This window comes from Heterodontus francisci, chromosome 8, assembly GCF_036365525.1.
Source record: "Heterodontus francisci isolate sHetFra1 chromosome 8, sHetFra1.hap1, whole genome shotgun sequence".
Taxonomy (NCBI): Eukaryota; Metazoa; Chordata; class Chondrichthyes; order Heterodontiformes; family Heterodontidae; genus Heterodontus; species Heterodontus francisci.
Window position 1 is genome coordinate 30,303,195 of NC_090378.1, and position 22,511 is coordinate 30,325,705.

The following is a 22,511-nucleotide window of genomic DNA, read 5'->3' on the forward strand; positions in this document are numbered from 1 at the left end:
ATGTGGCGACCAGAACTGCACGCAGTATTCCAAATGTGGCCGAACCAAAGTCCTATACAACTGTAACATGACCTGCCAACCCTTGTACTCAATACCCCGTCCGATGAAGGAAAGCATGCCGTATGCCTTCTTGACCACTCTATCGACCTGCGTTGCCACCTTCAGGGAACAGTGGACCTGAACACCCAAATCTCTGGACATCAATTTTCCCCAGGACTTTTCCATTTACTGTATAGTTCACTCTTGAATTGGATCTTCCAAAATGCATCACCTCGCATTTGCCCTGATTGAACTCCATCTGCCATTTCTCTGCCCAACTCTCCAATCTATCTATATTCTGCTGTATTCTCTGACAGTCCCCTTCACTATCTGCTACTCCACCAATCTTAGTGTTGTCTGCAAACTTGCTAATCAGTCCACCTATACTTTCCTCCAAATCATTAATGTATATCACAAACAACAGTGGTCCCAGCACGGATCCCTGTGGAACACCACTGGTCACACGTCTCCATTTTGAGAAACTCCCTTCTACTGCTACTCTGTCTCCTGTTGCCCAGCCAGTTCTTTATCCATCTAGCTAGTACACCTTGGATCCCATGCGCCTTCACTTTCTCCATCAGCCTACCATGGGGAACCTTATCAAACGCCTTACTGAAGTCCATGTATGACATCGACAGCCCTTCCCTCATCAATCAACTTTGTCACTTCCTCAAAGAATTCTATTAAGTTGGTAAGACATGACCTTCCCTGCACAAAACCATGTTGCCTATCACTGATAATCCCATTTTCTTCCAAATGGGAATAGATCCTATCCCTCAGTATCTTCTCCAGCAGCTTCCCTACCACTGACGTCAGGCTCACCGGTCTATAATTACCTGGATTATCCCTGCTACCCTTCTTAAACAAGGGGACAACATTAGCAATTCTCCAGTCCTCCGGACCCGAAGAAGGGTCACTGACCCGAAATGTTAACTCTGCTTCTCTTTCCACAGATGCTGCCAGACCTGCTGAGTGATTCCAGCATTTCTTGTTTTTATTTCAGATTTCCAGCATCTGCAGTATTTTGCTTTTACATTCTCAAGCCAATTGGGGAAGGGCAATAAATGTTGGCCTTGCCAGCAATACTCGTCCAGTGAATAAAAAAGTACTGACCTAGTATCATACTTTACCTAGTGTTCTAGAGTTTAATGTATTCTAGATTCTTTCCAGTTTGAAAGGAAGTAATCTGTATATGTACATGTGGTTATACAGCACCCATCTTAGTGGATCCCAATTAGAGGCAGAGTCTGACCTTTTTGGATTCCTGGCTACTCAGTCTGGGATGTTGTAGCTGCTGGATAGCTTTATACTGAGCCACAGCTAAAAGCTGCCTATGAGTTGACTGGGCTGGCCATAAGTATAGCTAATAGGAACTTTGACATTTGCGCAGTTCTGAGATTGTCGAGGAGATGGATGTCGACCTGATACAGCAATGTTGCATTAAGCTGGTAGTGCTCATTAATGAGTAAGCACAAGTACTTTCTTTCATCCATGCTGACTGCCTCTTCAATGGTGGTTTCAGTTTGCAGGGTTAGTGAACTTTCAGCTGGAAGTGTAGAATACCTTGTTTAGCTTGACTTGCAGACTTGGAATTTGTAACTTGGAATCAAATTTTATTTTCTGCGAAGTGTTCTTTGTCAAGTATGCATTATGACCAAGTGAGAAAGGGGTCTAGGGCTCCCTTCCACCTCATCCTGGTTTGGCTGTAACAGGGTTTAACTTTTAAAACTGTTTTTTTAGTTTTCCCCCTCAGTGAGCCCTTGCTCACCGCTCTAATAGTAATTGCAAAAAGTCAACCATACAGGTTTTCAGATTTAAACAAGGGTATAAGTTTATTAACCTTTAAAACCCTAACGTAGTTAAAACCAGCAAGACTACACGACATGACCACGATAGCATGCATACACAATAAACATGCACACAAAAAGGAGAAAGAATTAAAGGGGCAAGGTTTGAAGTAGATGGAATTCAGTTACAGGTTTTGGTTGGATGTAAAGTCTTTGACATTAAGTCTTGCTGTTCTCGTTGGGGCCCAGTGCACACTTTCAAACTTGTTTCGTTGGTACCAGAAGGTTGCAGGGAGGTGTTGAGGCTTGTTACTTCTGTGGGTCCCTGGAGCACAGAGGTGCTTTCTTGAAGTTCAATTGCAGTCTGTCTCTACTTTTCTGAGCGCACAATGCAATGAATCCCCAGGTTGGCCAGCAGGTTAGTCATGTGACTAGCCTCTTGTTTGGAGCAGCCTCACCTGCAAGGTTTGTGGAAATCCTCCAAGTTTCCCAGGCACACTCGGTGGTGTTTGGGGGGGTGGTGGGGGCAGTGGGCGGTGGAGGAGGAGGAGGAGTGGAATTCTGGCTCTTACACATTCAGTGACTCTCAATGTCTTGATCATCACTATTGACAAAACCCATCTGGCTAATTGAATCTGGGAGTACTTCCATTGTCTCTGGGCAGCTGTCTCTCAGAATACAAATGTGAACCATGTTTACAGCCACTCCGTTCTGTGGTCTTTTTGAGACAAATTATGTTCAAAGTCCAGTAACAGCTCATAGTGTTCCATATGATGAAATTAATGTTTCCATTTGGCAGGTGTAGTTTGTCACAATTGCCTTTGGAGGAAGTGAGAGTTTCACAGAACATTGGTCTATGTAGATACAATTCAATGTGTGCCAATCTAAGTTTCATTAGTAATGAGCAGCAGATAAATCCATAACTACATTCTATAAATGGGTTGGTTACACAACTTCCATTTTGCAGTTATTCTTGGCAGTAAGCTGCTCAAATAGCAAGTCATTTTACTCATGACTAATGTTATGGATCAGTGCACATTAGTCTTATCTAGGTACTGTGGAAGATGGTATCTAGAGTGGTGTCAGATGGAAATTGCCAACCAGTTACAGTGATGTGCACTAATTTTAGTAGAAAATTCCTTGCTTGCACTTTTACAATATAGGTAAAGTGCTTGTGTATTTAACAAATGTAGTAACTGTAAAGCAGTCAATGAACAAAATATTTGCACTAACTTCTGTGAGTTGGCTGGCAAAATGTGAATCAAAGTACACTTGTATACACCTATAATACTGATCACATTCTGAATGACTGACTCTATTGTTCATTTTTATATTTGCTAATCCAATGTGCAATGAGTCAGATTTTGCTGGAGATTAATGTGTGAACACTAATCTAGAGGAATGACAAAATAGACTATGGTTATTGCACCAATCAAGGTGATCAGCATTTGTTCCTGTGGTGCTCCAAATTGGCAGTGCTTATTTCTGTGGTGTCTGGGGAAGACAGGTGATCCTACAGAACCAAAAAACCACTCCATTGCAAATTACACTGTTGGTCCTAAAAGCATACTTTAGTTCCCTATCAGTAGAAAAACCTGGCTTTCTTTGGTATTGTGTTCTTAAAGGGAGGTCTGGTGGTTTTCTCCCTCACCCCTTTTCTCTTCCCATCCCAGTTTCAAAATAAGTTGAGTAACGATTTTATATGAAGGTTGAAATGCATGGAAAGAGTGAGGAAAGCTGCAACCAAGTCTGATCATTTAATCAAACCTTTCTGCCTTCGTTTCAGGAAAAACTAAAACCCCTAAATCTTCTAAATGTTCCCGAGTTCAAGGGACGCCATCAAAAGCAGGCGGTGATCGTTACATTCCAGCCCGTAATGCAGTACAAATGGAGGTAGCACATTTCTTAATCTCCAAAGAAAATGAGCAAGAAAACGAATCTCCAACCAAGAAAGTGAGTAACAAAGATTCCAGTAACACAAATTGTTGTAAAATAGTAAACTTAAGATTTAGATTTAGATTTTTTAGATTTAGAGATACAGCACTGAAACAGGCCCTTCGGCCCACCGAGTCTGTGCCGACCATTAACCACCCATTTATACTAATCCTACACAAACTATTGATATATTTTAAAGTGCTTAATATCTATGGTTACAAGGGTGATTGTAAAACTTAATTCTGGACGCTAGAAAAAAAATTTTTTATGCTCTGAGCTTTGCTGCTTGGAAGGAGACATTTCTGCAAGGACTCCTCTGGTATGAAGAATTCTACATGCCAGTGTTTCATTTTTGTAATGTTTCAGCAGCTGAGATTACCTGGTATACCTTTTTTCTTTCCTTGATCTTGATCTGTTGGGTTAACAAATGCAGAAAAAGGTTAAAGTATTATAATATAAAAAGCATAATTGACTAGCTGTAGAGCAGGCATGATCCATCTAGCCAATGGTAGGAGAAATTGTCCCCAACCAGTTTGCTGTGCTCCCTGTTCCCAAGATCAATTACAAAACTTGATCAAACATTACTCCAGTGCAAGCACAAGTCATGCCAAGAATCCTGGATGCATGGTCCAGCAAACACTGCAATCAAAAATTAAATGGCATCTGAGCATAGAGGAACATACACCTTCCTATCATTCCACTTGTGAATACTTAATACAGTGGGGTTTCATAATGTGTATTTACCAATCTACAATGACTGCATTAAAATAGTCATATAAATATACTCTTAAACCAAATAAATGCTGAATAAAGTGAAAGCTGACAGTCCTTTGCATAATAGGTAAGCAACCTGTTTAAACTAATGGATTCACTCCAATGTTAATTTCCATGCCACTTGAATAACAATGCAGGATATCTAATAGCTTCACACTTGGAAATTTAAGGAACAGGTTGACAGCATGACCATTGGCCTGACTGAAGCATTTGGAAAAAGAGCTAAAGATTTAATAGTGGGAAGCTGATATAACTGCAAGATATGAATGAACTTAAGTGAGCCAACAAAAATGAGCTAAATAAACTGAATTGTATCTAGGTTCTTGCAATAAATTAAAGTATCTTTCTTCAGGAGCAACAGAAGACTTGGTCCTTAAACTTGAATGGTTATGATGTTGAGCAGGCAAAAATTCTGCGTCTGAGTGGGAAACCGCTTTGTGCACCAGAAGGTATTTTAATTTACATGTTTTAACTACAGATTATTTAGCAAGGGATCTAGACTATTTGCTCATCAGAGCTATTCCATGCTAGTGCATCAGACAGACTGTTGAAAGTGAAAATGGGGATGGGTGGAAATTATGTAGCCACCTGAAAAGTCAATCTAAATTGTTCAGATTATGAAATTAATCATTACTAGATTTCCATAGGTTGAGATACTTGATACTTAGTGAAGTAACCTCTACTGTTTTAAAAGGAAGCCCTTCTGGTCCCTTCCTGCCAATTTTTTGGGGGTTTTTGTGACTCTGTTTTTCTGACTAGCTGAGATTGGAGTTGAACACTAATACGAAATGCTTCCTAGTCAGTCTGCCTCCAGGGACTTCAAGCACTTTCAGAGGTTGTAATTCTGCTTTGCCTGTGGCTGGTTATCTATCCCAAGTCAGATGTTTCTAATATAACAGAAAATGCTGAAAATATTCAAGTCTTTCAGCATCTGTGAAGAGGAAAAGTTAATTTTTCAGATCTGTGACCTTTCTCCAGAACTGGAAGAAATTTAAAATGTGATGGGCTTAGAAATGACACAGCTAGAAGCTTTTGCACATGGACTGCAGAGGTGATCTGCAAAGCAGTCAACCAGTTTGTTTGGTCTCCATTGTGAGCAGTGAATAAAGTATAATAAAATAAAAACAAAGTGCTAGAAATACTCAGCAGGTCAGGCAGCATCTGTGGAGAGAGAAGCAGAGTTAATGTTTCAGGTCTGTGACATTTCATCAGAACAGATTGGATAGGCTGGGTCTGTTTTCCCTGGAGTGAAGGAGGCTGAGGGGACATGATAGAGGTATATAAAATTGATGCATAGATAGGGTAGATAGCCAGAGTCTGTTTCCCATGGTAGGGGTGACTAAAACTAGAGGGCATAGATTTAGGGTGAGAGGGAGGAGGTTCAAAGGGGTAAATTTTTCTCTCAAAGAATAGTGGGTATCTGGAATGAGCTGCCAGAGGAGGTGGTGGAGGCAGGAACAGTTGCAACATTTAAGAGGCATCTGGACAGTACTTGAATGAGAAAGGCATAGAGGGATATAGAATTAATGCAGGCAGTTGGGATTAGTATAGATAGGCATTATGGTCGGCATGGACACGGTGGGCCAAAGGGCCCGTTTCTATGCTCTGACTATAACTGACACACAATGTACAATTGAATACAATACAATTGAAAGTAAAAGTAACTATTTCAGCTGAAGAGTCGTTGGGGCCTTCTCCAATGAGAGAGGTGGCAAAAGGGCAGATATTGTATCTCATGCACTTGCATGGCAAAGTGCTGAAGGCAAGGGGTTGTTGGGGGTGATGGGAGTGGACCAATGTATTGGAGGAAATGGTACTTTTGGAATGCTGGGAGGGGAGATATGTTTGGCATCATGCTTGCTGTGGTAGAGGATAATCCACCTCGCCACCCTCTTCAACAGGAGGTCAGGGCAAGGGGAACCCTTATGGTTCTAGGATGGGATGAGCGCAAAAGTGTGTGAAATAGAACTCTCACTGTCCAGGCTCTTGTTAACCATTGTGGTGGGGACGAGCATGCTCAGTTGAGGAAAAGGAAGACATAACTGATCCACTAGTGTGGATGCTTCTCCTGTTCTGTTGGACTTCTTGTGATTCTGAAAACTGAACACAATAGAAGTTACCATCCTGAGACTCCCTCTTGTGGGATTTGTTTAAATATCTAGAATAGTATGTCCTAATACAGTTGAAGTTCATAATTACTAGAAGATTCAAAGCTTCAGTGTAATGGCAGACTCTTTCCCTGAGATCCTGTGCCCTTTGTTGCTGTATACCATAGCAGTCACTATCTGCTCCACTTCATGTTTTTAAATTTTCATTTTAGTACTACAGCCTGTTATATCTGCTTTTAATGCAATAATCTGTCCCAAGCCACCTTGCAGGAGTGTTATTAAAAACACAATGATATTGAGCCACATGAGAGATTGGGGCAGATGACCAAAAGCTTGATCAGAAATGGGTTGAGTGTCTTAAAGGAGGGAGTTCTGGAGCTTAGTGCTTGATGCTGTGCCTTCAGCTGCTAATGGTGGAGCAATTTTAAAATCTGGTGAGGCCAGAATTGAAGGAGTACAGAGGGTTGTGGGGCTGGAGGTGATAGGAAGGGGTGAGGCCATGGAGGGATTTGGAAACTAAGATGAGCTTGTTAAGAGTTGCTTAACAGGGAGCCAATGTAAGTTGGTGAGGACAGAGGTGATGGAGAGGACTTAATTTAAGGCACTAGACAGAGTTTTTGGATGACTTCAAATTTATGGAGGGTAGAACATAGGAGCCCAGCCAGGAGTGTTGGAATAGTCAAGTCTAAAGGTAACAAAGGCATAGGTTAAGGTCTTGGCAGAAAATGACTGAGTTGGGCAATGTTATGGGCAGTCTTAGTGAAGGTGTGGACATTGGTCAGAAGCTGTTCTCTAGGTCCAGTATGATACCAAGGTTGTGAACTATTTTTCAGCCTCAATTGCCAGGGAGAAGGATGGAGTAGGTGGCTATAGAAGCAGTTTTATGGAGCAGAGTTTGGCAGAGACAGAAGACAAGGTTTTGCTTTCTCCAAAGATGGAGAAGTAAAGTTGGGTGCCGTCAGCATGCATGTAGAATGAACTTTCAGATATTGCCAAGAGACAGCAGATAGATCCTTGTGTTTGGTTGGGGAGGTGGGGGTTGTTGGGGAAACCAAAGATAATGGTGTAGGAGTGAAAAGAGAAGCAGCCATTGCAGGTGATGCACCTGCCATGATTAAGTTAAGAATGGAACCAGGCAAGTGCACTTACCCAGCTCAACAGAGCTGTTGGGAGGAGGGTGATGTCAACAGTGTCAACCTGTAGACAGGATGAAGAATGAGGGATAGTTTGCCTTTCACAGTCACATAGAATGTCATTTGTGACTAAGAACTTTCGTTACTGGTAATGGGTAGAAACCTGACTTAGGGGGAACTCTAACAGGGAGTTCCAGAAAAGATGGGCACAGATTTTGGAGGCGAGTGTTCAAGGGAGGAAAAGGAGGTTGGTGATGGCATGGTAGCTTGCAAGGTCAGAGGTCAAGAAGAGCTTAAGTTCCTGTATATGTAAGAATCATTGTCCTCCCATTGTGGGGTTAGATTTCACACTGTTGGATTTCTCTCATCTGGTATATTACATTCTTGGTCTTTCTCTAGTTGTTGGTTGTGTGGGTTTGTGTTTTGAGCGCAAGTTTAAATCTCAATGACCTTTCTCCCAAATATCTCCTCTTTTGCAACTTCAGTTAGTTAGCATTCAAGTACTCTGACTAGGTGGGCTCTGTCTATATATATATATATATATATATATATATATATACATACATACAATGGATATCTTTGAGAGGATTTAATTAAGTCTGAAACATTTTAACTGCGAGTGATGAAAGGGAAGGGTGCATTCTGAAGCGCACACTTGCATAACTCTGGCTTGATGGGTGAATTGGCTCGTGCGCATCCTCTGGAAAAGTCTCATTCCTAGAAGGCTGATTTTAAAGTATGTGAATCCTGCAGAGTGACTGACATTACTGGAATTTGTAAGAAGCATTTCATTCCTGTTCTGAGATCAGGTTGTTGCTCCTTGACTGGGAAAGACTTGGTGTGAGTGGTATCTTTATTGCTCCTATGTTGCTCTGTAACCATGCCTATGTAACTTGAGTTTCCCTGTCCATTCATGTATGTATTTTGACTGCTGCTCCAGACCTAAGCCCATAACTTATTTCCCTTTCTCTCTCTCTCAAAAGTCTACCTCTTTGACCAAGCTTTTGGACACCAGTCCTGACATCTTTATCTAGTGGCTTGGTGTCAAATTTTTTGATAGCATACCTGTTGAGAAATTTAGGATATTTTACGATGGTGCTATACAAATGCAAGTTGCTTGGCTTTTGGCAATTCAAATGGAATGGGGGTAAGTGCATCACATTCCCCTTCAATTGAACCATTTTAATTCTGATACACTGGAAGTTTGTTCTTTGACGGGACCTTTCTGACGTGTCCCTTTCTGACTTGGTTTAGTGTTAACTGCAGAGTTGTATCTTTTTTTTAAATGGTCTTACTGATTGAAGTTTCAATGCTGTTCATTTGGTCAAAAAAAAAGCAAGACCCAGAGTGCACAAAATGGAGAGAGCAGGTGGTGGACTTGCCCTCCCAGGAATGAATCTGTTGAGTTGTGCTCCATGGTCTCTGGGGGTGATTTCAATATCTATTTTGTTGGAGCATAACTTGATGCATTGCATATTTGTAGTTAATATAAAATAGGGTGGGTGGGTGAGGGTGCATGTTACAAGGGCTGAACTTGCCCAAGACTATCTGTAAAATAACAGTGCAGAGGATTAAATAGTTTTATTTTGTAATTAAATGTTTCTACTAAAATATTACTGTTTTTAGCTATTCCTTGAATCCTCCTGTTCTGTGGTTTTCAGCTGGAGTCCCATCCTTTGGGTAGGGAAGCCCTCCAATCTTGTCCTGTGGCTTTAGTCTCTGCTTGTTCTCTAGGTTACCAGAATAATCTCAAAGTTCTGTACAGTCAGTCAGCGACACCAAGTTCCACCAAGAAGTCCACCCGGTATATTCCTTCAATGCCAGAGAGAATCCTGGATGCTCCAGAGATCCGAAATGATTACTGTAAGTTATGGGGTTTAAACATTCTTTGGCATGCAAACAGTCAGAGGAGCAGATATGTAGGCAAATCTGAAGTGTAAAAATAATGGGGCATTTTAACTTCCCACTATCGACTGGGATAGTCTTGTTGCAAAAGGCTTAAAGGGGGCAGAGTTCTTTAAGTGCATACAGGACAGCCTTTTGAGCCAGCATGTAAAGCTTCTACAAGAGAAGGGGCAGTACTGGACCTAATCCTAGGGAATGAAGCTAGACAAGTGGTAGGAAGTCAGTGGCGGAGCATTTTGGGGATAGTGATCATAACTCTAAGATTTAAGGTAGTTATGGTAAAGGACAAAGAGGGACTGGAAGTAAAAGTACTGAATTGGGGAAGGCTGATTTCAATATGATAAAACGGGATCTGTCCAAAATGGACTGGGAGTAACTACTTGTAGGAAAGTCTGCATCAGACCAGTGGGAATCATTCAAAAAGGAAAGTGAGTTCAGGGCCAACAAGTTCCTGTAAAGGTTGGTCTTACCCTTCACAAGTCCAGGGAACCCTGGATGTCAAGGGATATGGGGGATTGGATAAGGGAAAAAGAGGCTTATGGCAGATTCAAAGTGCTGAAAACAGCAGAAGCCCTAGAGGAGTATAGGAAGTGTAGAGGGGTACTTTTATATTTTAAAAAAAAATGTAATTGAGAGCAAAGAGGGGATATGAAAAAACACTGGGCAAGATAAAGGAAAATCCCACGGTGTTTTATAAGTATATTAAGGGCAAGAGGATAACCAGGAAAAGCGTGGAGCCCATTAGGGACCAAAGTGGCAAACTGTATGGCGCCGGAGGACGTAGGTGAGGTTTTAAATGATTACTTTTCGTCTGTGTTCACTATGGAGAAGGACGATGCAGGTGTAGAGATCAGGAAGGGGGATTGTGATATACTGGAACAAATTTCCATTGAAAGGGAGGAAGTGGGCGGCGCAGTGGTTAGCACTGCAGCCTCACAGCTCCAGCGACCCGGGTTCAATTCTGGGGACTGCCTGTGTGGAGTTTGCAAGTTCTCCCTGTGTCTGCGTGGGTTTCCTCCGGGTGCTCCGGTTTCCTCCCACATGCCAAAGACTTGCTGGTTGATGGGGCAATTTATAAAGGCCAATTAACCTGAGTATAGGTAGGTGGTAGGGAAATGTAGAGACAGGTGGGGATGTGGTAGTAATGTGGAATTAGTGTAGGATTAGTATAAAATGGGTAGTTGACGGTCGGCACAGACTCGGTGGGCCGAAGGGCCTGTTTCAGTGCTGTATCTCTAAACTAAACTAAGTATTAGCTGTATTAGTGGGCTTGAAAGTGGATAAATCTCCAGGCCCAGATGAGATGTATCCCAGGCTGTTATGAGGCAAGGGAGGAGATAGGGGCTCTGACACAAATTTTCAAATCCTCTTTGGCCACAGGAGAGGTACCAGAGGACTGGAGGACAGTGAATATGGTACCATTATTCAAGAAGGATAGCAGGGATAAACCAGGTAATTACAGGCCAGTGAGCTGAACATCAGTGGTAGGGGAACTATTGGGGAAAAATTGAGGGACAGGATTAATCTCCACTTGGTGAAGCAGGGATTAATCCAGGATAGTCAGCATAGCTTTGTCGGGAGGAGATCGTGTAACAAACTTGATTGAATTTTTCAAGGAGGTGACTAGATGTGCAGATGAGGGTAAGGCAGTTGATGTAGTCTACATGGACTTCAGTAAGACTTTTGATAAGGTCCCACATGGCTGATTGGTTAAGAAGGTAATTGCCCATGGGATCCAAGGCAATTTGGCAAATTGGATCCAAAATTGGCTTAGTGGCAGGAGGCAGAGGGTGATAGTCGAGGATTGTTTTTGCAAGTGGAAGCCTGTGACCAGTGGTGTACCACAGGGATCAGTGCTGGAACCCTTGCTGTTTTGTAATGTACATGATTTTGAGTCAAACAGCACTGAAACAGGCCTCTTGGCCCACCGAGTCTGTGCCGACCATCAACCACCCTTTTATACTAATCCTACATTAATTCCATATTCCCTACCACATCCCCACCTTCTGTCAATTCTCCTACCACATACCTACACTAGGGGCAATTTATCTATCAACCTGCAAGTCTTTGGCTGGGGGAGGAAACCGGAGCACCTGGCAGAAACCCACGCGGTCACGAGGAGAACTTGCAAACTCCGCACAGGCAGTACCCAGAACTGAACCCGGATCACTGGAGTTGAGAGGCTGCGGTGCTAACCACGGCCGCCCAGTGAATATAGGAGGTATAATCAGTAAGTTCGCAGATGACACAATTTGGTGGTGTCATAAATAGTGAGGAGGAAAGCCTTGGATTACAGGACGATATAAATGAGCTGGTAAGATGGGTGGAGCAGTGGCAAATGGAATTTAATCCTGAAGTGAGGTGATGCATTTTGGGAGGACTAACAAGGCAAGGGCTGGTGTACTTGTCCTTAGATCACGGGTAGATAAGGTGGTTAAGAAGGCATATGGGATACTTGCCTTTATTAGCCGAGGCATAGAATATAAGAATAGGGAGGTTATGATGGAGCTGTATAAAACGCTGGTTAGGCCACAGCTGGAGTACTGTGTACAGTTCTGGTCACTGCACTATAGGAAGGATATGATTGCACTAGAGAGGGTGCAGAGGAGATTCACCAGGATGTTGCCTGTGTTGGAGCATTTCAGCTATGAAGACACTGAAAAGACTAGGGTTGTTTTCCTTAGAGCAGAGAAAGCTGAGGGGGGTCCTTTTTGTATACAAAATTGAGGGGCATTGATAGGTTAGACAGAAACTTTTTCCCTTAGCGGAGGGGTCAATAACCAGGGGGCATAGATTTAAGATGAGGAGCAGGAGGTTTAGAGGAAAAATTTTCACCTAGGATGGTTGGAATCTGGAACACTATCTGAAGGGGTTGTAGAGGCAGGAATCCTCATGACATTTAAGAAGTATTTAGAAGAGCACTTGAAACTCTGAGGATGGAGTTCCAGAGCGGTGAGTATACAGAGTTAGTTACCTCGGGTGGGGGGAAAAAAAACTGAAAAAGTGACGTAACAGGAAAGCTGTGACCTGTCTGGCTGGTAAGGAATCTGTACTGAATTTGAAAATAAAACTGATGAAAAAAAATTGATTAAAACACTAATTAACTAATAAGTAGAGTAACTAAACCAGAGGGAGGAGATTACTGTATTTAGACAGCATTTAATATTTACTGTAGAAATCTAGCACTAGGGACCACATAGTGAAGTGTATCATAATTTAGTAAGGATTTAATAAGTATTTATTTATTTTATATCAATTAACTAATTAGTGATAGAAATGTCAGTTAGAGGGGTGAAGTGCTTCACCTGAGATGTGGGAAGTCCGTGACGCTTCCAGCGTTCCGGGCGACTGGATCTACAGGAAGTGTACCCAGTTGCAGCTCCTCACAGACTGCATGGATCGGTTGGAGCGGCAACTGGATGCACTTAGGAGCATGCAGGTGGCGGAAAGCGTCATAGACAGGAGTTTTAGAGAAGTGGTTACACCCAAGGTGCAGGCTGATAGATGGGTGACTGCTAGAAGGGGCAGGCAGTCAGTGCAGGAATCCCCTGTGGCTATCCCCCTCTCTAACAAGTATACCCTTTTGGATACTGTTGGGGGGGATGGCCTGTCAGGGGAAAACAGCAGCAGCCAGAGCAGTGGCACCATGGCTGGCACTGTTCAGGGAGGGACAAAGCGCAGAGAGCAATAGTTATAGGGGACTCTATAGTCAGGGGCACAGATAGGCACTTCTGTGGACGTGAAAGAGACTCCAGGAAGGTATGTTGCCTCCCTGGTGCCAGGGTCAAGGATGTCTCTGAACGGACAGAGGGCATTCTGAAGGGGGAGAGTGAACAGCCAGAGGTTGTGGTACACATCGGTACCAATGACATAGGCAGGAAGAGTGATGAGGTCCTGCAGGGGGAGTTTAGGGAGTTGGGTAGTAAGTTTTAAAAAAAAAAAAAACAGGACCTCTAGGGTTGTAATCTCTGGATTACTCCCTGTGCCACGTGCCAGTGAGGCTAGAAATAGGAAAATAGTGCAGCTAAACACGTGGCTGAGCAGCTGGTGTAGAAGGGAGGGTTTCAGATATCTGGACCATTGGGCTCTCCAAGGACAGATGGGACCTGTACAAGAAGGACGGGTTGCATCAAAACTGGAAGGGCACTAATATCCTGGCTGCAAGGTTTGCTAGTGTCAAAGTTTGCTGGAGGGTTTAAACTAGTGTGGCAAGGGGATGGGAACCAGAGCAGTAGGACAGCTAGTGAAGTAAATGAGGAGGACATAGTTAATAAGGCCAGTAGGACTAAGAGGAAGAGCAGGCAGGGAGATGTTGCTGAGCACAGTGGGACTGGTGGTCTGAAGTGCATTTGTTTCAATGCGAGAAGTATAACCGGTAAGGCAGATGAACTTAGAGCCTGGATTAGTACTTGGAAATATGATGTTGCTATTAGAGACTTGGTTGAGGGAAGGGCAGGATTGGCAGCTAAATGTTCCAGGCTTTAGAAGCTTCAGGCGGGATAGAGGGGGGTGTAAAAGGGGTGGGGGAGTTGCATTACTGGTTAAGGAGAATATCACAGCTGTACTGTGGGAGGACACCTCAGGTCATGCAGCGAGGCAATATGGATGGAGCTCAGGAATAGGAAGGGTGCAGTCACAATGTTGGGGGTTTATTACAGGCCTCCCAACAGCCAGCGGGAGGTAGAGGAGCAGATATGTAGACAGATTTTGGAAAGATGTAAAGGTAACAGGGTTGTAGTGGTGGGTGAGTTTAACTTCCCCAATATTGACTGGGACTCACTTAGTGCTAGGGGCTTGGATGGGGCAGAATTTGTGAGGAGCATCCATGAGGGCTTCTTGAAACAGTATGGAGAGAGTCCAACTAGGGATGGGGCCATTCTGGACCTGGTATTGGGGAATGAGCCCGGCCAGGTGGTCGAAGTTTCAGTGGGGGAGCATTTCGGGAACAGTGACCATAATTCCATAAGTTTTAAGGTACTTGTGGATAAGGATAAGAGTAGTCCTCGGGTGAAAGTGCTAAATTGGGGGAAGGCTAATTATAACAATATTAGGCAGGAACTTTTTTTTTTAGAACATTACAGCGCAGTACAGGCCCTTCGGCCCTCGATGTTGTGCCGACCTGTGAAACCATCTGACCTACACTATATCATTTTCATCCATATGTCTATCCAATGACCACTTAAATGCCCTTAAAGTTGGCGAATCTACTACTGCTGCAGGCAGGGCGTTCCACGCCCTTACTACTCTGAGTAAAGAAACTACCTCTGACATCTGTCCTATATCTATCACCCCTCAACTTAAAGCTATGTCCCCTCGTGTTTGCCATCACCATCCGGGGAAAAAGACTCTCACTATCCACCCTATCTAACCCTCTGATTATCTTATATGTCTCTATTAAGTCATCTCTCCTCCTCCTTCTCTCCAATGAAAACAACCCCAAGTCCCTCAGCCTTTCCTCATAAGACCTTCCCTCCATACCAGGCAACATCCTAGTAAATCTCCTCTGCACCCTTTCCAAAGCTTCCACATCCTTCCTATAATGTGGTGACCAGAACTGCACGCAATACTCCAGGTGCGGTCTCACCAGAGTTTTGTACAGCTGCAGCATGACCTCGTGGCTCCGAAACTCGATCCCCCTACTAATAAAAGCTAACACACCATATGCCTTCTTAACAGCCCTATTAACCTGGGTAGCAACCTTCAGGGATTTATGCACCTGGACACCAAGATCTCTCTGTTCATCTACACTACCAAGAATCTTCCCATTAGCCCAGTACTCTGCATTCCTGTTACTCCTTCCAAAGTGAATCACCTCGCACTTTTCTGCATTAAACTCCATTTGCCATCTCTCAGCCCAGCTCTGCAGCCTATCTATGTCCCTCTGTACCCTACAACATCCTTCGGCACTATCCACAACTCCACTGACCTTAGTGTCATCCGCAAATTTACTAACCCACCCTTCTACACCCTCTTCCAGGTCATTTATAAAAATGACAAACAGCAGTGGCCCCAAAACAGATCCTTGCGGTACACCACTAGTAACTAAACTCCAGGATGAACATTTGCCATCAACCACCACCCTCTGTCTTCTTTCAGCTAGCCAATTTCTGATCCAAAGCTCTAAATCACCTTCAACCCCATACTTCCGTATTTTCTGCAATAGCCTACCGTGGGGAACCTTATCAAACGCCTTACTGAAATCCATATACACCACATCCACTGCTTTACCCTCATCCACCTGTTTGGTCACCTTCTCGAAAAACTCAATAAGGTTTGTGAGGCACGACCTACCCGTCACAAAACCGTGCTGACTATCTCTAATGAACTTATTCTTTTCAAGATGATTATAAATCCTGTCTCTTGTAACCTTTTCCAACATTTTACCCACAACCGAAGTAAGGCTCACAGGTCTATAATTACCAGGGCTGTCTCTACTCCCCTTCTTGAACAAGGGGACAACATTTGCTATCCTCCAGTCTTCCGGCACTATTCCTGTCGACAATGACGACATAAAGATCAAGGACAAAGGCTTTGCAATCTCCTCCCTAGCTTCCCAGAGAATCCTAGGGTAAATCCCATCTGGCCCAGGGGACTTTTCACACTTTCCAAAATTGATAACACCTCCTTGTGAACCTCAATCCCATCTAGCCTAGTAGCCTGAATCTCAGTATTCTCCTCGACAACATTTTCTTTCTCTACTGTAAATACTGACGCAAAATATTCATTTAACACTTCCCCTATCTCCTCTGATTCCACACACAACTTCCCACTACTATCCTTGATTGGCCCTAATCTAACTCTAGTCATTCTTTTATTCCTGATATACCTATAGAAAGCCTTAGGGTTTTCCCTGATCCTATCCGCCAATGACTTCTCGTGTCCTCTCCTTGCTCTTCTTAGCTCTCCCTTTAGATCCCTCCTGGCTAGCTTGTAGCTCTCAAGCACCCTAACTGAGCCTTCACGTCTCATCCTAACATAAGCTGCTGCCTTCCTCTTGACAAGCGCTTCAACTTCTTTAGTAAACCACGGCTCCCTCGCTCGACAACTTCCTCCCTGCCTCACAGGTACATACTTATCAAGGACACGCAGTAGCTGCTCCTTGAATAAGCTCCACATTTCGATTGTGCCCATCCCCTGCAGTTTCCTTCCCCATCCTACGCATCCTAAATCTTGCCTAATCGCATCATCATTTCCTTTCCCTCAGCTATAATTTTTGCCCTGCGGTATATACCTGTCCCTGCCCATCGCAAAGGTAAACCTAACCGAATTGTGATCACTATCACCAAAGTGCTCACCTACATCTAAATCTAACACCTGGCTGGGTTCATTTCCCAGTACCAAATCCAATGTGGCATCGCCCCTGGTTGGCCTGTCTACATACTGTCAGAAAACCCTCCTGCACACACTGGACAAAAACTGACCCATCTAAAGTACTCGAACTATAGTATTTCCAGTTGATATTTGGAAAGTTAAAGTCCCCCATAACAACTACCCTGTTATTCTCGCCCCTGTCGAGAATCATCTTCGCTATCCTTTCCTCTGCATCTCTGGAACTATTTGGAGGTCTATAAAAGACTCCCAACAGGGTAACCTCACCTCTCCTGTTTCTAACCTCGGCCCATACTACCTCAGTAGACGAGTCCTCAAACATCCTTTCTGTCGCTGTAATACTTTCCTTGGTTAACAATGCCACAACCCCCCCCCATCTTTTACCATCTTTTCTGTTCTTACTGAAACATCTAAATCCCGGAACCTGCAACATCCATTCCTGCCCCTGCTCTACCCATGTCTCCGAAATGGCCACTACATCGAGATCCCAGGTACCAACCCATGCTGCAAGCTCACCCACCTTATTCCGGATGCTCCTGGCGTTGAAGTAGACACACTTTAAACCAGGTTCTTGCTTGCCAGTGCCCTCTTGCGTCCTTGTAACCATATCCCTGACCTCACTACTCTCAACATCCTGTACACTGGCACTACAATTTAGGTTCCCATTCCCCTGCTGAATTAGTTTAAACCTCCCCCCCCCCCCCCCCCCCCCAAAGAGCACTAGCAAATCTTCTCTCTTTCCCCCCCCCCCCCCCAGGATATTGGTACCCCACTGGTTCAGGTGAAAACCATCCTGTTTGTAGAGGTCCCACCTACCCCAGAAAGAGCCCCAATTATCCAGGAAACCAAAACCCTCCCTCCTGCACCATCCCTGCAGCCACGTGTTCAACTCCTCCCTCTCCCTATTCCTCGCTTCGCTATCGCGTGGCACGGGCAACATCCCAGAGATAACAACTCTGTTTGTTCTCGCTCTAAGCTTCCACCCTAGCTCCCTGAATTTCTGTCTTAAATCCCCATCTCTCTTCCTACCTATGTCGTTGGTGCCTATGTGGACCACGACTTGGGGCTGCTCCCCCTTCCCCTTAAGGATCCCAAAAACACGATCCAAGACATCACGAACCCTGGCACCTGGGAGGCAACATACCAACCGTGAGTCTCTCTCGTTCCCACAGAACCTCCTATCTGTTCCCCTAACTATGGAGTCCCCAATGACTCATGTTCTGCTCCTCTTCCCCCTTCCCTTCTGAGCAACAGGGACAGACTCTGTGCCAGATACCTGTACCCCATTGCTTACCCCTGGTAAGTCATCCCCCGCAACAGTATCCAAAACTGTATACCTGTTGTTGAGGGAAACGGCCACAGGGGATCCCTGCACTGCCTGCTGGTTCCCTCTCCTTCCCCTGATGGTAACCCATCTACCTACTTTTACCTGAGGTGTGACTACCTCCCCATAACTCCTCTCAATAACCTCCTCCGCCTCCCGAATGATCCGAATCATCCAGCTCCAGTTCCCTAATGCGGTTCTCGAGGAGCTGGAGTTGGGTGCACTTCCTGCAGATGCAGTCAGCAGGGACACTCTTGTCGACCCTTACCTCCCACATTCTGCAGGAGGAACATACAACTGCCTTAACCTCCATTCCCACTATTCTAAATTCCCAACAAATCTACTGAAAAACTGAAGAATTTAGATTGGGGGCGGCTGTTTGAGGGTAAATCAACATCTGACGTGGGAGTCTTTCAAATGTCAGCTGATTAGAATTCAGGACCAGCATGTTCCTGTGAGGAAGAAAGACAAGTTTGGCAAGTTTCGGGAAGCTTGGATAACACAGGATATTGTGAGCCTAGTTAGAAAGAAAAAGGAAGCATTTGTAAGGGCTGGAAGGCTTGGAACAGATGAAGCACTTGAGGAATATAAAGACAGTAGGAAGGAACTTAAGCAAGGAGTTAGGAGGGCTAAAAGGGGTCATGAAAAGTCATTGGCAAACAGGATTAAGGAAAATCCCAAGGCTTTTTATACAATTATAAAGCGCAAGAGGGTAACCAGGGAAAGGGTTGGCCCACTCGAGGACAGAGATGGGAATCTGTGTGTGGAGCCAGAGGAAATGGGTGAGGTGCTAAATGAGTACTTTGCATCAATATTCACCAAGGAGAAGGACTTGGTGGATGATGAGCCTAGGGAAGGGAGTGCAGATAGTCTCAGTCATCTCATTATCAAAAAGGAGGAGGTGTTGGGTGTCTTGCAAAGCATTAAGGTAGATAAGTCCCCAGGGCCTGATGGGATCTACCCCAGAATACTGAGGGCGGCAAGGGAAGAAATTGCTGGGGCCTTGACAGAAATCTTTGCATCCTCATTGGCTACAGGTGAAGTCCCAGACAACTGGAGAATAGCCAATGTTGTTTCTTTAAGAAGGGTGATAAGGATAATCCAGGAAATTATAGGCAGGTGAACCTTACGTCAGTGATAGGGAAACTATTAGAGAGGATTCTTCGGGACAGGATTTACTCCCATTTGGAAACAAACAAACTTATTAGCGAGAGACAGCATGGTTTTGTGAAGGGGAGGTCGTGTCTCACTAATTTGATTGAGTTTTTTGAGGAAGTGACGAAGATGATTGAGGGAAGGGTGGTGGATGTTGTCTATATGGACTTAAGTAAAGCCTTTAACAAGGCCCCGCATGGCAGACTGGTGCAAAAGGTGAAGTCACATGGGATCAGAGGTGAGCTGGCAAGATGGATACAGAACTGGCTGAATCACAGAAGACAGAGATATATAATTTTACAATGATTTGGAGGAAAATGTACCTGGTCTGATTAGTAAGTTTGCGGACGACACAAAGGTTGGTGGAGTTGCGGATAATGATGAGGATTGTCAGGATACAGCAGGATATAGATCGATTGGAGACTTGGGCAGAGAAATGGCAGATGGAGTTTAATCCGGACAAATGTGAGGTAATGCATTTTGGAAGGTCTAATGCAGGTAGGAGGTATACAGTAAATGGCAGAACCCTTAGGAGTATTGACAGGCAGAGAGATCTGGGCGTACAGGTCCACAGGTCACTGAAAGTGGCAACGCAGGTGGATAAGGTAGTCAAGAAGACATAAGGCATGCTTGCCTTCATCGGTCGGGGCATAGAGTATAAAAATTGGCAAGTCATGTTGCAGCTGTACAGAACCTTAGTTAGGCCACACTTAGAATATTGCATGCAATTCTGGTCGCCACACTACCAGAAGGATGTGGAGGCTCTGGAGAGGGTACAGAGGAGGTTTACCAGGATGTTGCCTGGTCTGGAGGGCATTAGCTATGAGGAGAGGTTGGAAACACTGATTGTTTTCACTAACGATGGAGGTGGAGGGGCGACATGATAGAGGTTTACAAAGTTATGAGCGGCATGGACGGAGTAGATAGTCAGAAGCTTTTTCCCAGGGTGGAAGTCAGTTACTCGGGGACATAGGTTTAAGGTGCGCGGGGCAAAGTTTAGAGGGGATGTGCGAGGCAAGTTTTTTTTTTTTTAAGAGGGTGGTGAGTGCCTGGAACTTGCTACCAGGGGAGGTGGTGGAAGCATATACGATAGCAACGTTTAAGAGGCATCTTGACAAATATTTGAATAGGAAGGGATTAGAGGGATATGGGCCCCGGAAGTGCAAAAGGTGTTAGTTTCGGCAGGCTTCAAGATCGGCGTAGGTGAGGAGGGCCGAATGGCCTGTTCCTGTGCTGTACTGTTCTTTGTTCTTTGAAACACCATAGCATACAAGGCTACGGGCCCAGTGCTGGAAAATGGGATTAGATTGGATAGGTGCTTGATGGCTGGCACAGGCACAATGGGCCAAAGGGCCTGTTTCTGTGCTGCTCTTCTCTATGCAGAAAGGAAATTGCTGGTATCCATAATCCTACCTAATCTATCTTTGGTATAATGATTTAAAACATGCAGAACCATTGGTCATTTTTTTTTTGTAATTTACTACGTTAACTTTTTTTTCTCCCCTTTTCTAACAACTCTACCCATCCCTGCCTCCTTTTCAGATCTGAATTTGATTGACTGGAGTTCATTGAACTACCTGGCTGTGGGCCTTGGAAATAATGTTTATCTCTGGCATGCTGAGTCTGGTCATATCCTACCACTTGTACAGTTGGAGGGCCAGGAGGACTACATTGCTTCTGTATCCTGGATAAAAGAAGGGAACTATCTGGCAGTTGGAACAAGGAATGGAGAGGTTCAGGTAAGAGTGCAAGATGGTCTGATTCTGCTTTGGTTCTTGTAAACCAAGATACAACTACTGTCATTTAGAAAGAGGAGTATGAATTGTCAGTTATTGCTTTGTTCTACCCTGGTGTACCATATGACTATGTATTTGTAGATGCTAATTATACCAGAATCTGCTTTACTTCATATTCTAGCAATGCAAATAACTAGTTCTAACTCAAATCATCAAATCTTGACCTCCGTTATAATTGAGGTTTAAGATGGCTGGCATCCTAAACCCTGTCTTGTGAATAATGCAATTGGGCAATATCCAATATGACTGCTAGCACTGCAGATTTTTATTCTTGAGACTTTACGCTACATTGCTGTGTTGCATTCACTTTAGGGACTGAATCTAGTGCAAAGCTAGGGTTTGAGAGAATTGAAATGTTTCTAGTTTGTAGCTGTACTTGTCTTTGATCTTGAAGTGTGCACAGCTGCTGCAATATAGAATTACTGTAAATATTTTTGATTTGAGGTTTGGGATGTTGAGCGTCAGAAACGTCTAAGGAATATGGTGAGTCACACTGTACGAGTAGGTGCACTCAGCTGGAGCAGTTACATTCTATCCAGGTAAAGTATGCCAGTAATATACAGTACAAAGCAGTTTTAAAATTACTTTTGTGCATAGTACAATAAGCAGTTATAAGCTTCTGAATGAGTTGCAAAATGTTTCTCACTTTTTAACTTTAATTTCTTCAGTGGCTGCAGAACAGGTCAAATCCATCATCACGATGTTCGTGTGGCACAACATCATGTATCTACTTTGGTTGGACACACTCAGGAGGTCTGTGGCTTGAAGTGGTCACCTGATGGAAGGTATCTTGCTAGTGGTGGAAATGACAACCTTCTGAATATCTGGCCTAGTGCTGCTGGGAATGATGCAGAGTACTCACCATTGCACACGTTCACACAGCACCAGGGTGCTGTTAAGGTAAATGGCTTTCATTGGCAAATGGATGAAGACTTAAACTAGCTTGCAGTTTGATCTATAGGATTCAATTTTATAAACACTAGCTGTAGTGTATTCGTAGCAATGGGATTTCCAGTTGTATCTCTAAATCACCAGTGCTGACGACAGAACTGGGACCAAATTTTATAAATCTATATACATAGAACACTGTCCACTGAGGCGGTCTTGATGGATTAATGCAGTACATAAAGTAACTGTCTGAATTTTGTCACTGGCTTTTCTCCTAGTTTCTTTTTGTTTCCTCTACACCCCCAGCCATATGTGCATCACAGTATTAACCTTTTTAG

General features: G+C 44.0%; 1 protein-coding gene across 1 annotated transcript in view; it reads left to right on the forward strand.

The window, feature by feature from the left end:
• Positions 1–22,511, forward strand: part of cdc20 (cell division cycle 20 homolog) — a 43,719-nt gene that overhangs the window by 16,246 nt on the left and 4,962 nt on the right. The window contains exons 3-8 of the mRNA XM_068036369.1: positions 3,613–3,779; positions 4,888–4,984; positions 9,511–9,639; positions 21,032–21,228; positions 21,730–21,824; positions 21,954–22,185. Coding sequence (XP_067892470.1) covers positions 3,613–3,779; positions 4,888–4,984; positions 9,511–9,639; positions 21,032–21,228; positions 21,730–21,824; positions 21,954–22,185 — 917 coding nt within the window. The remainder of the gene's footprint in view (positions 1–3,612; positions 3,780–4,887; positions 4,985–9,510; positions 9,640–21,031; positions 21,229–21,729; positions 21,825–21,953; positions 22,186–22,511) is intronic.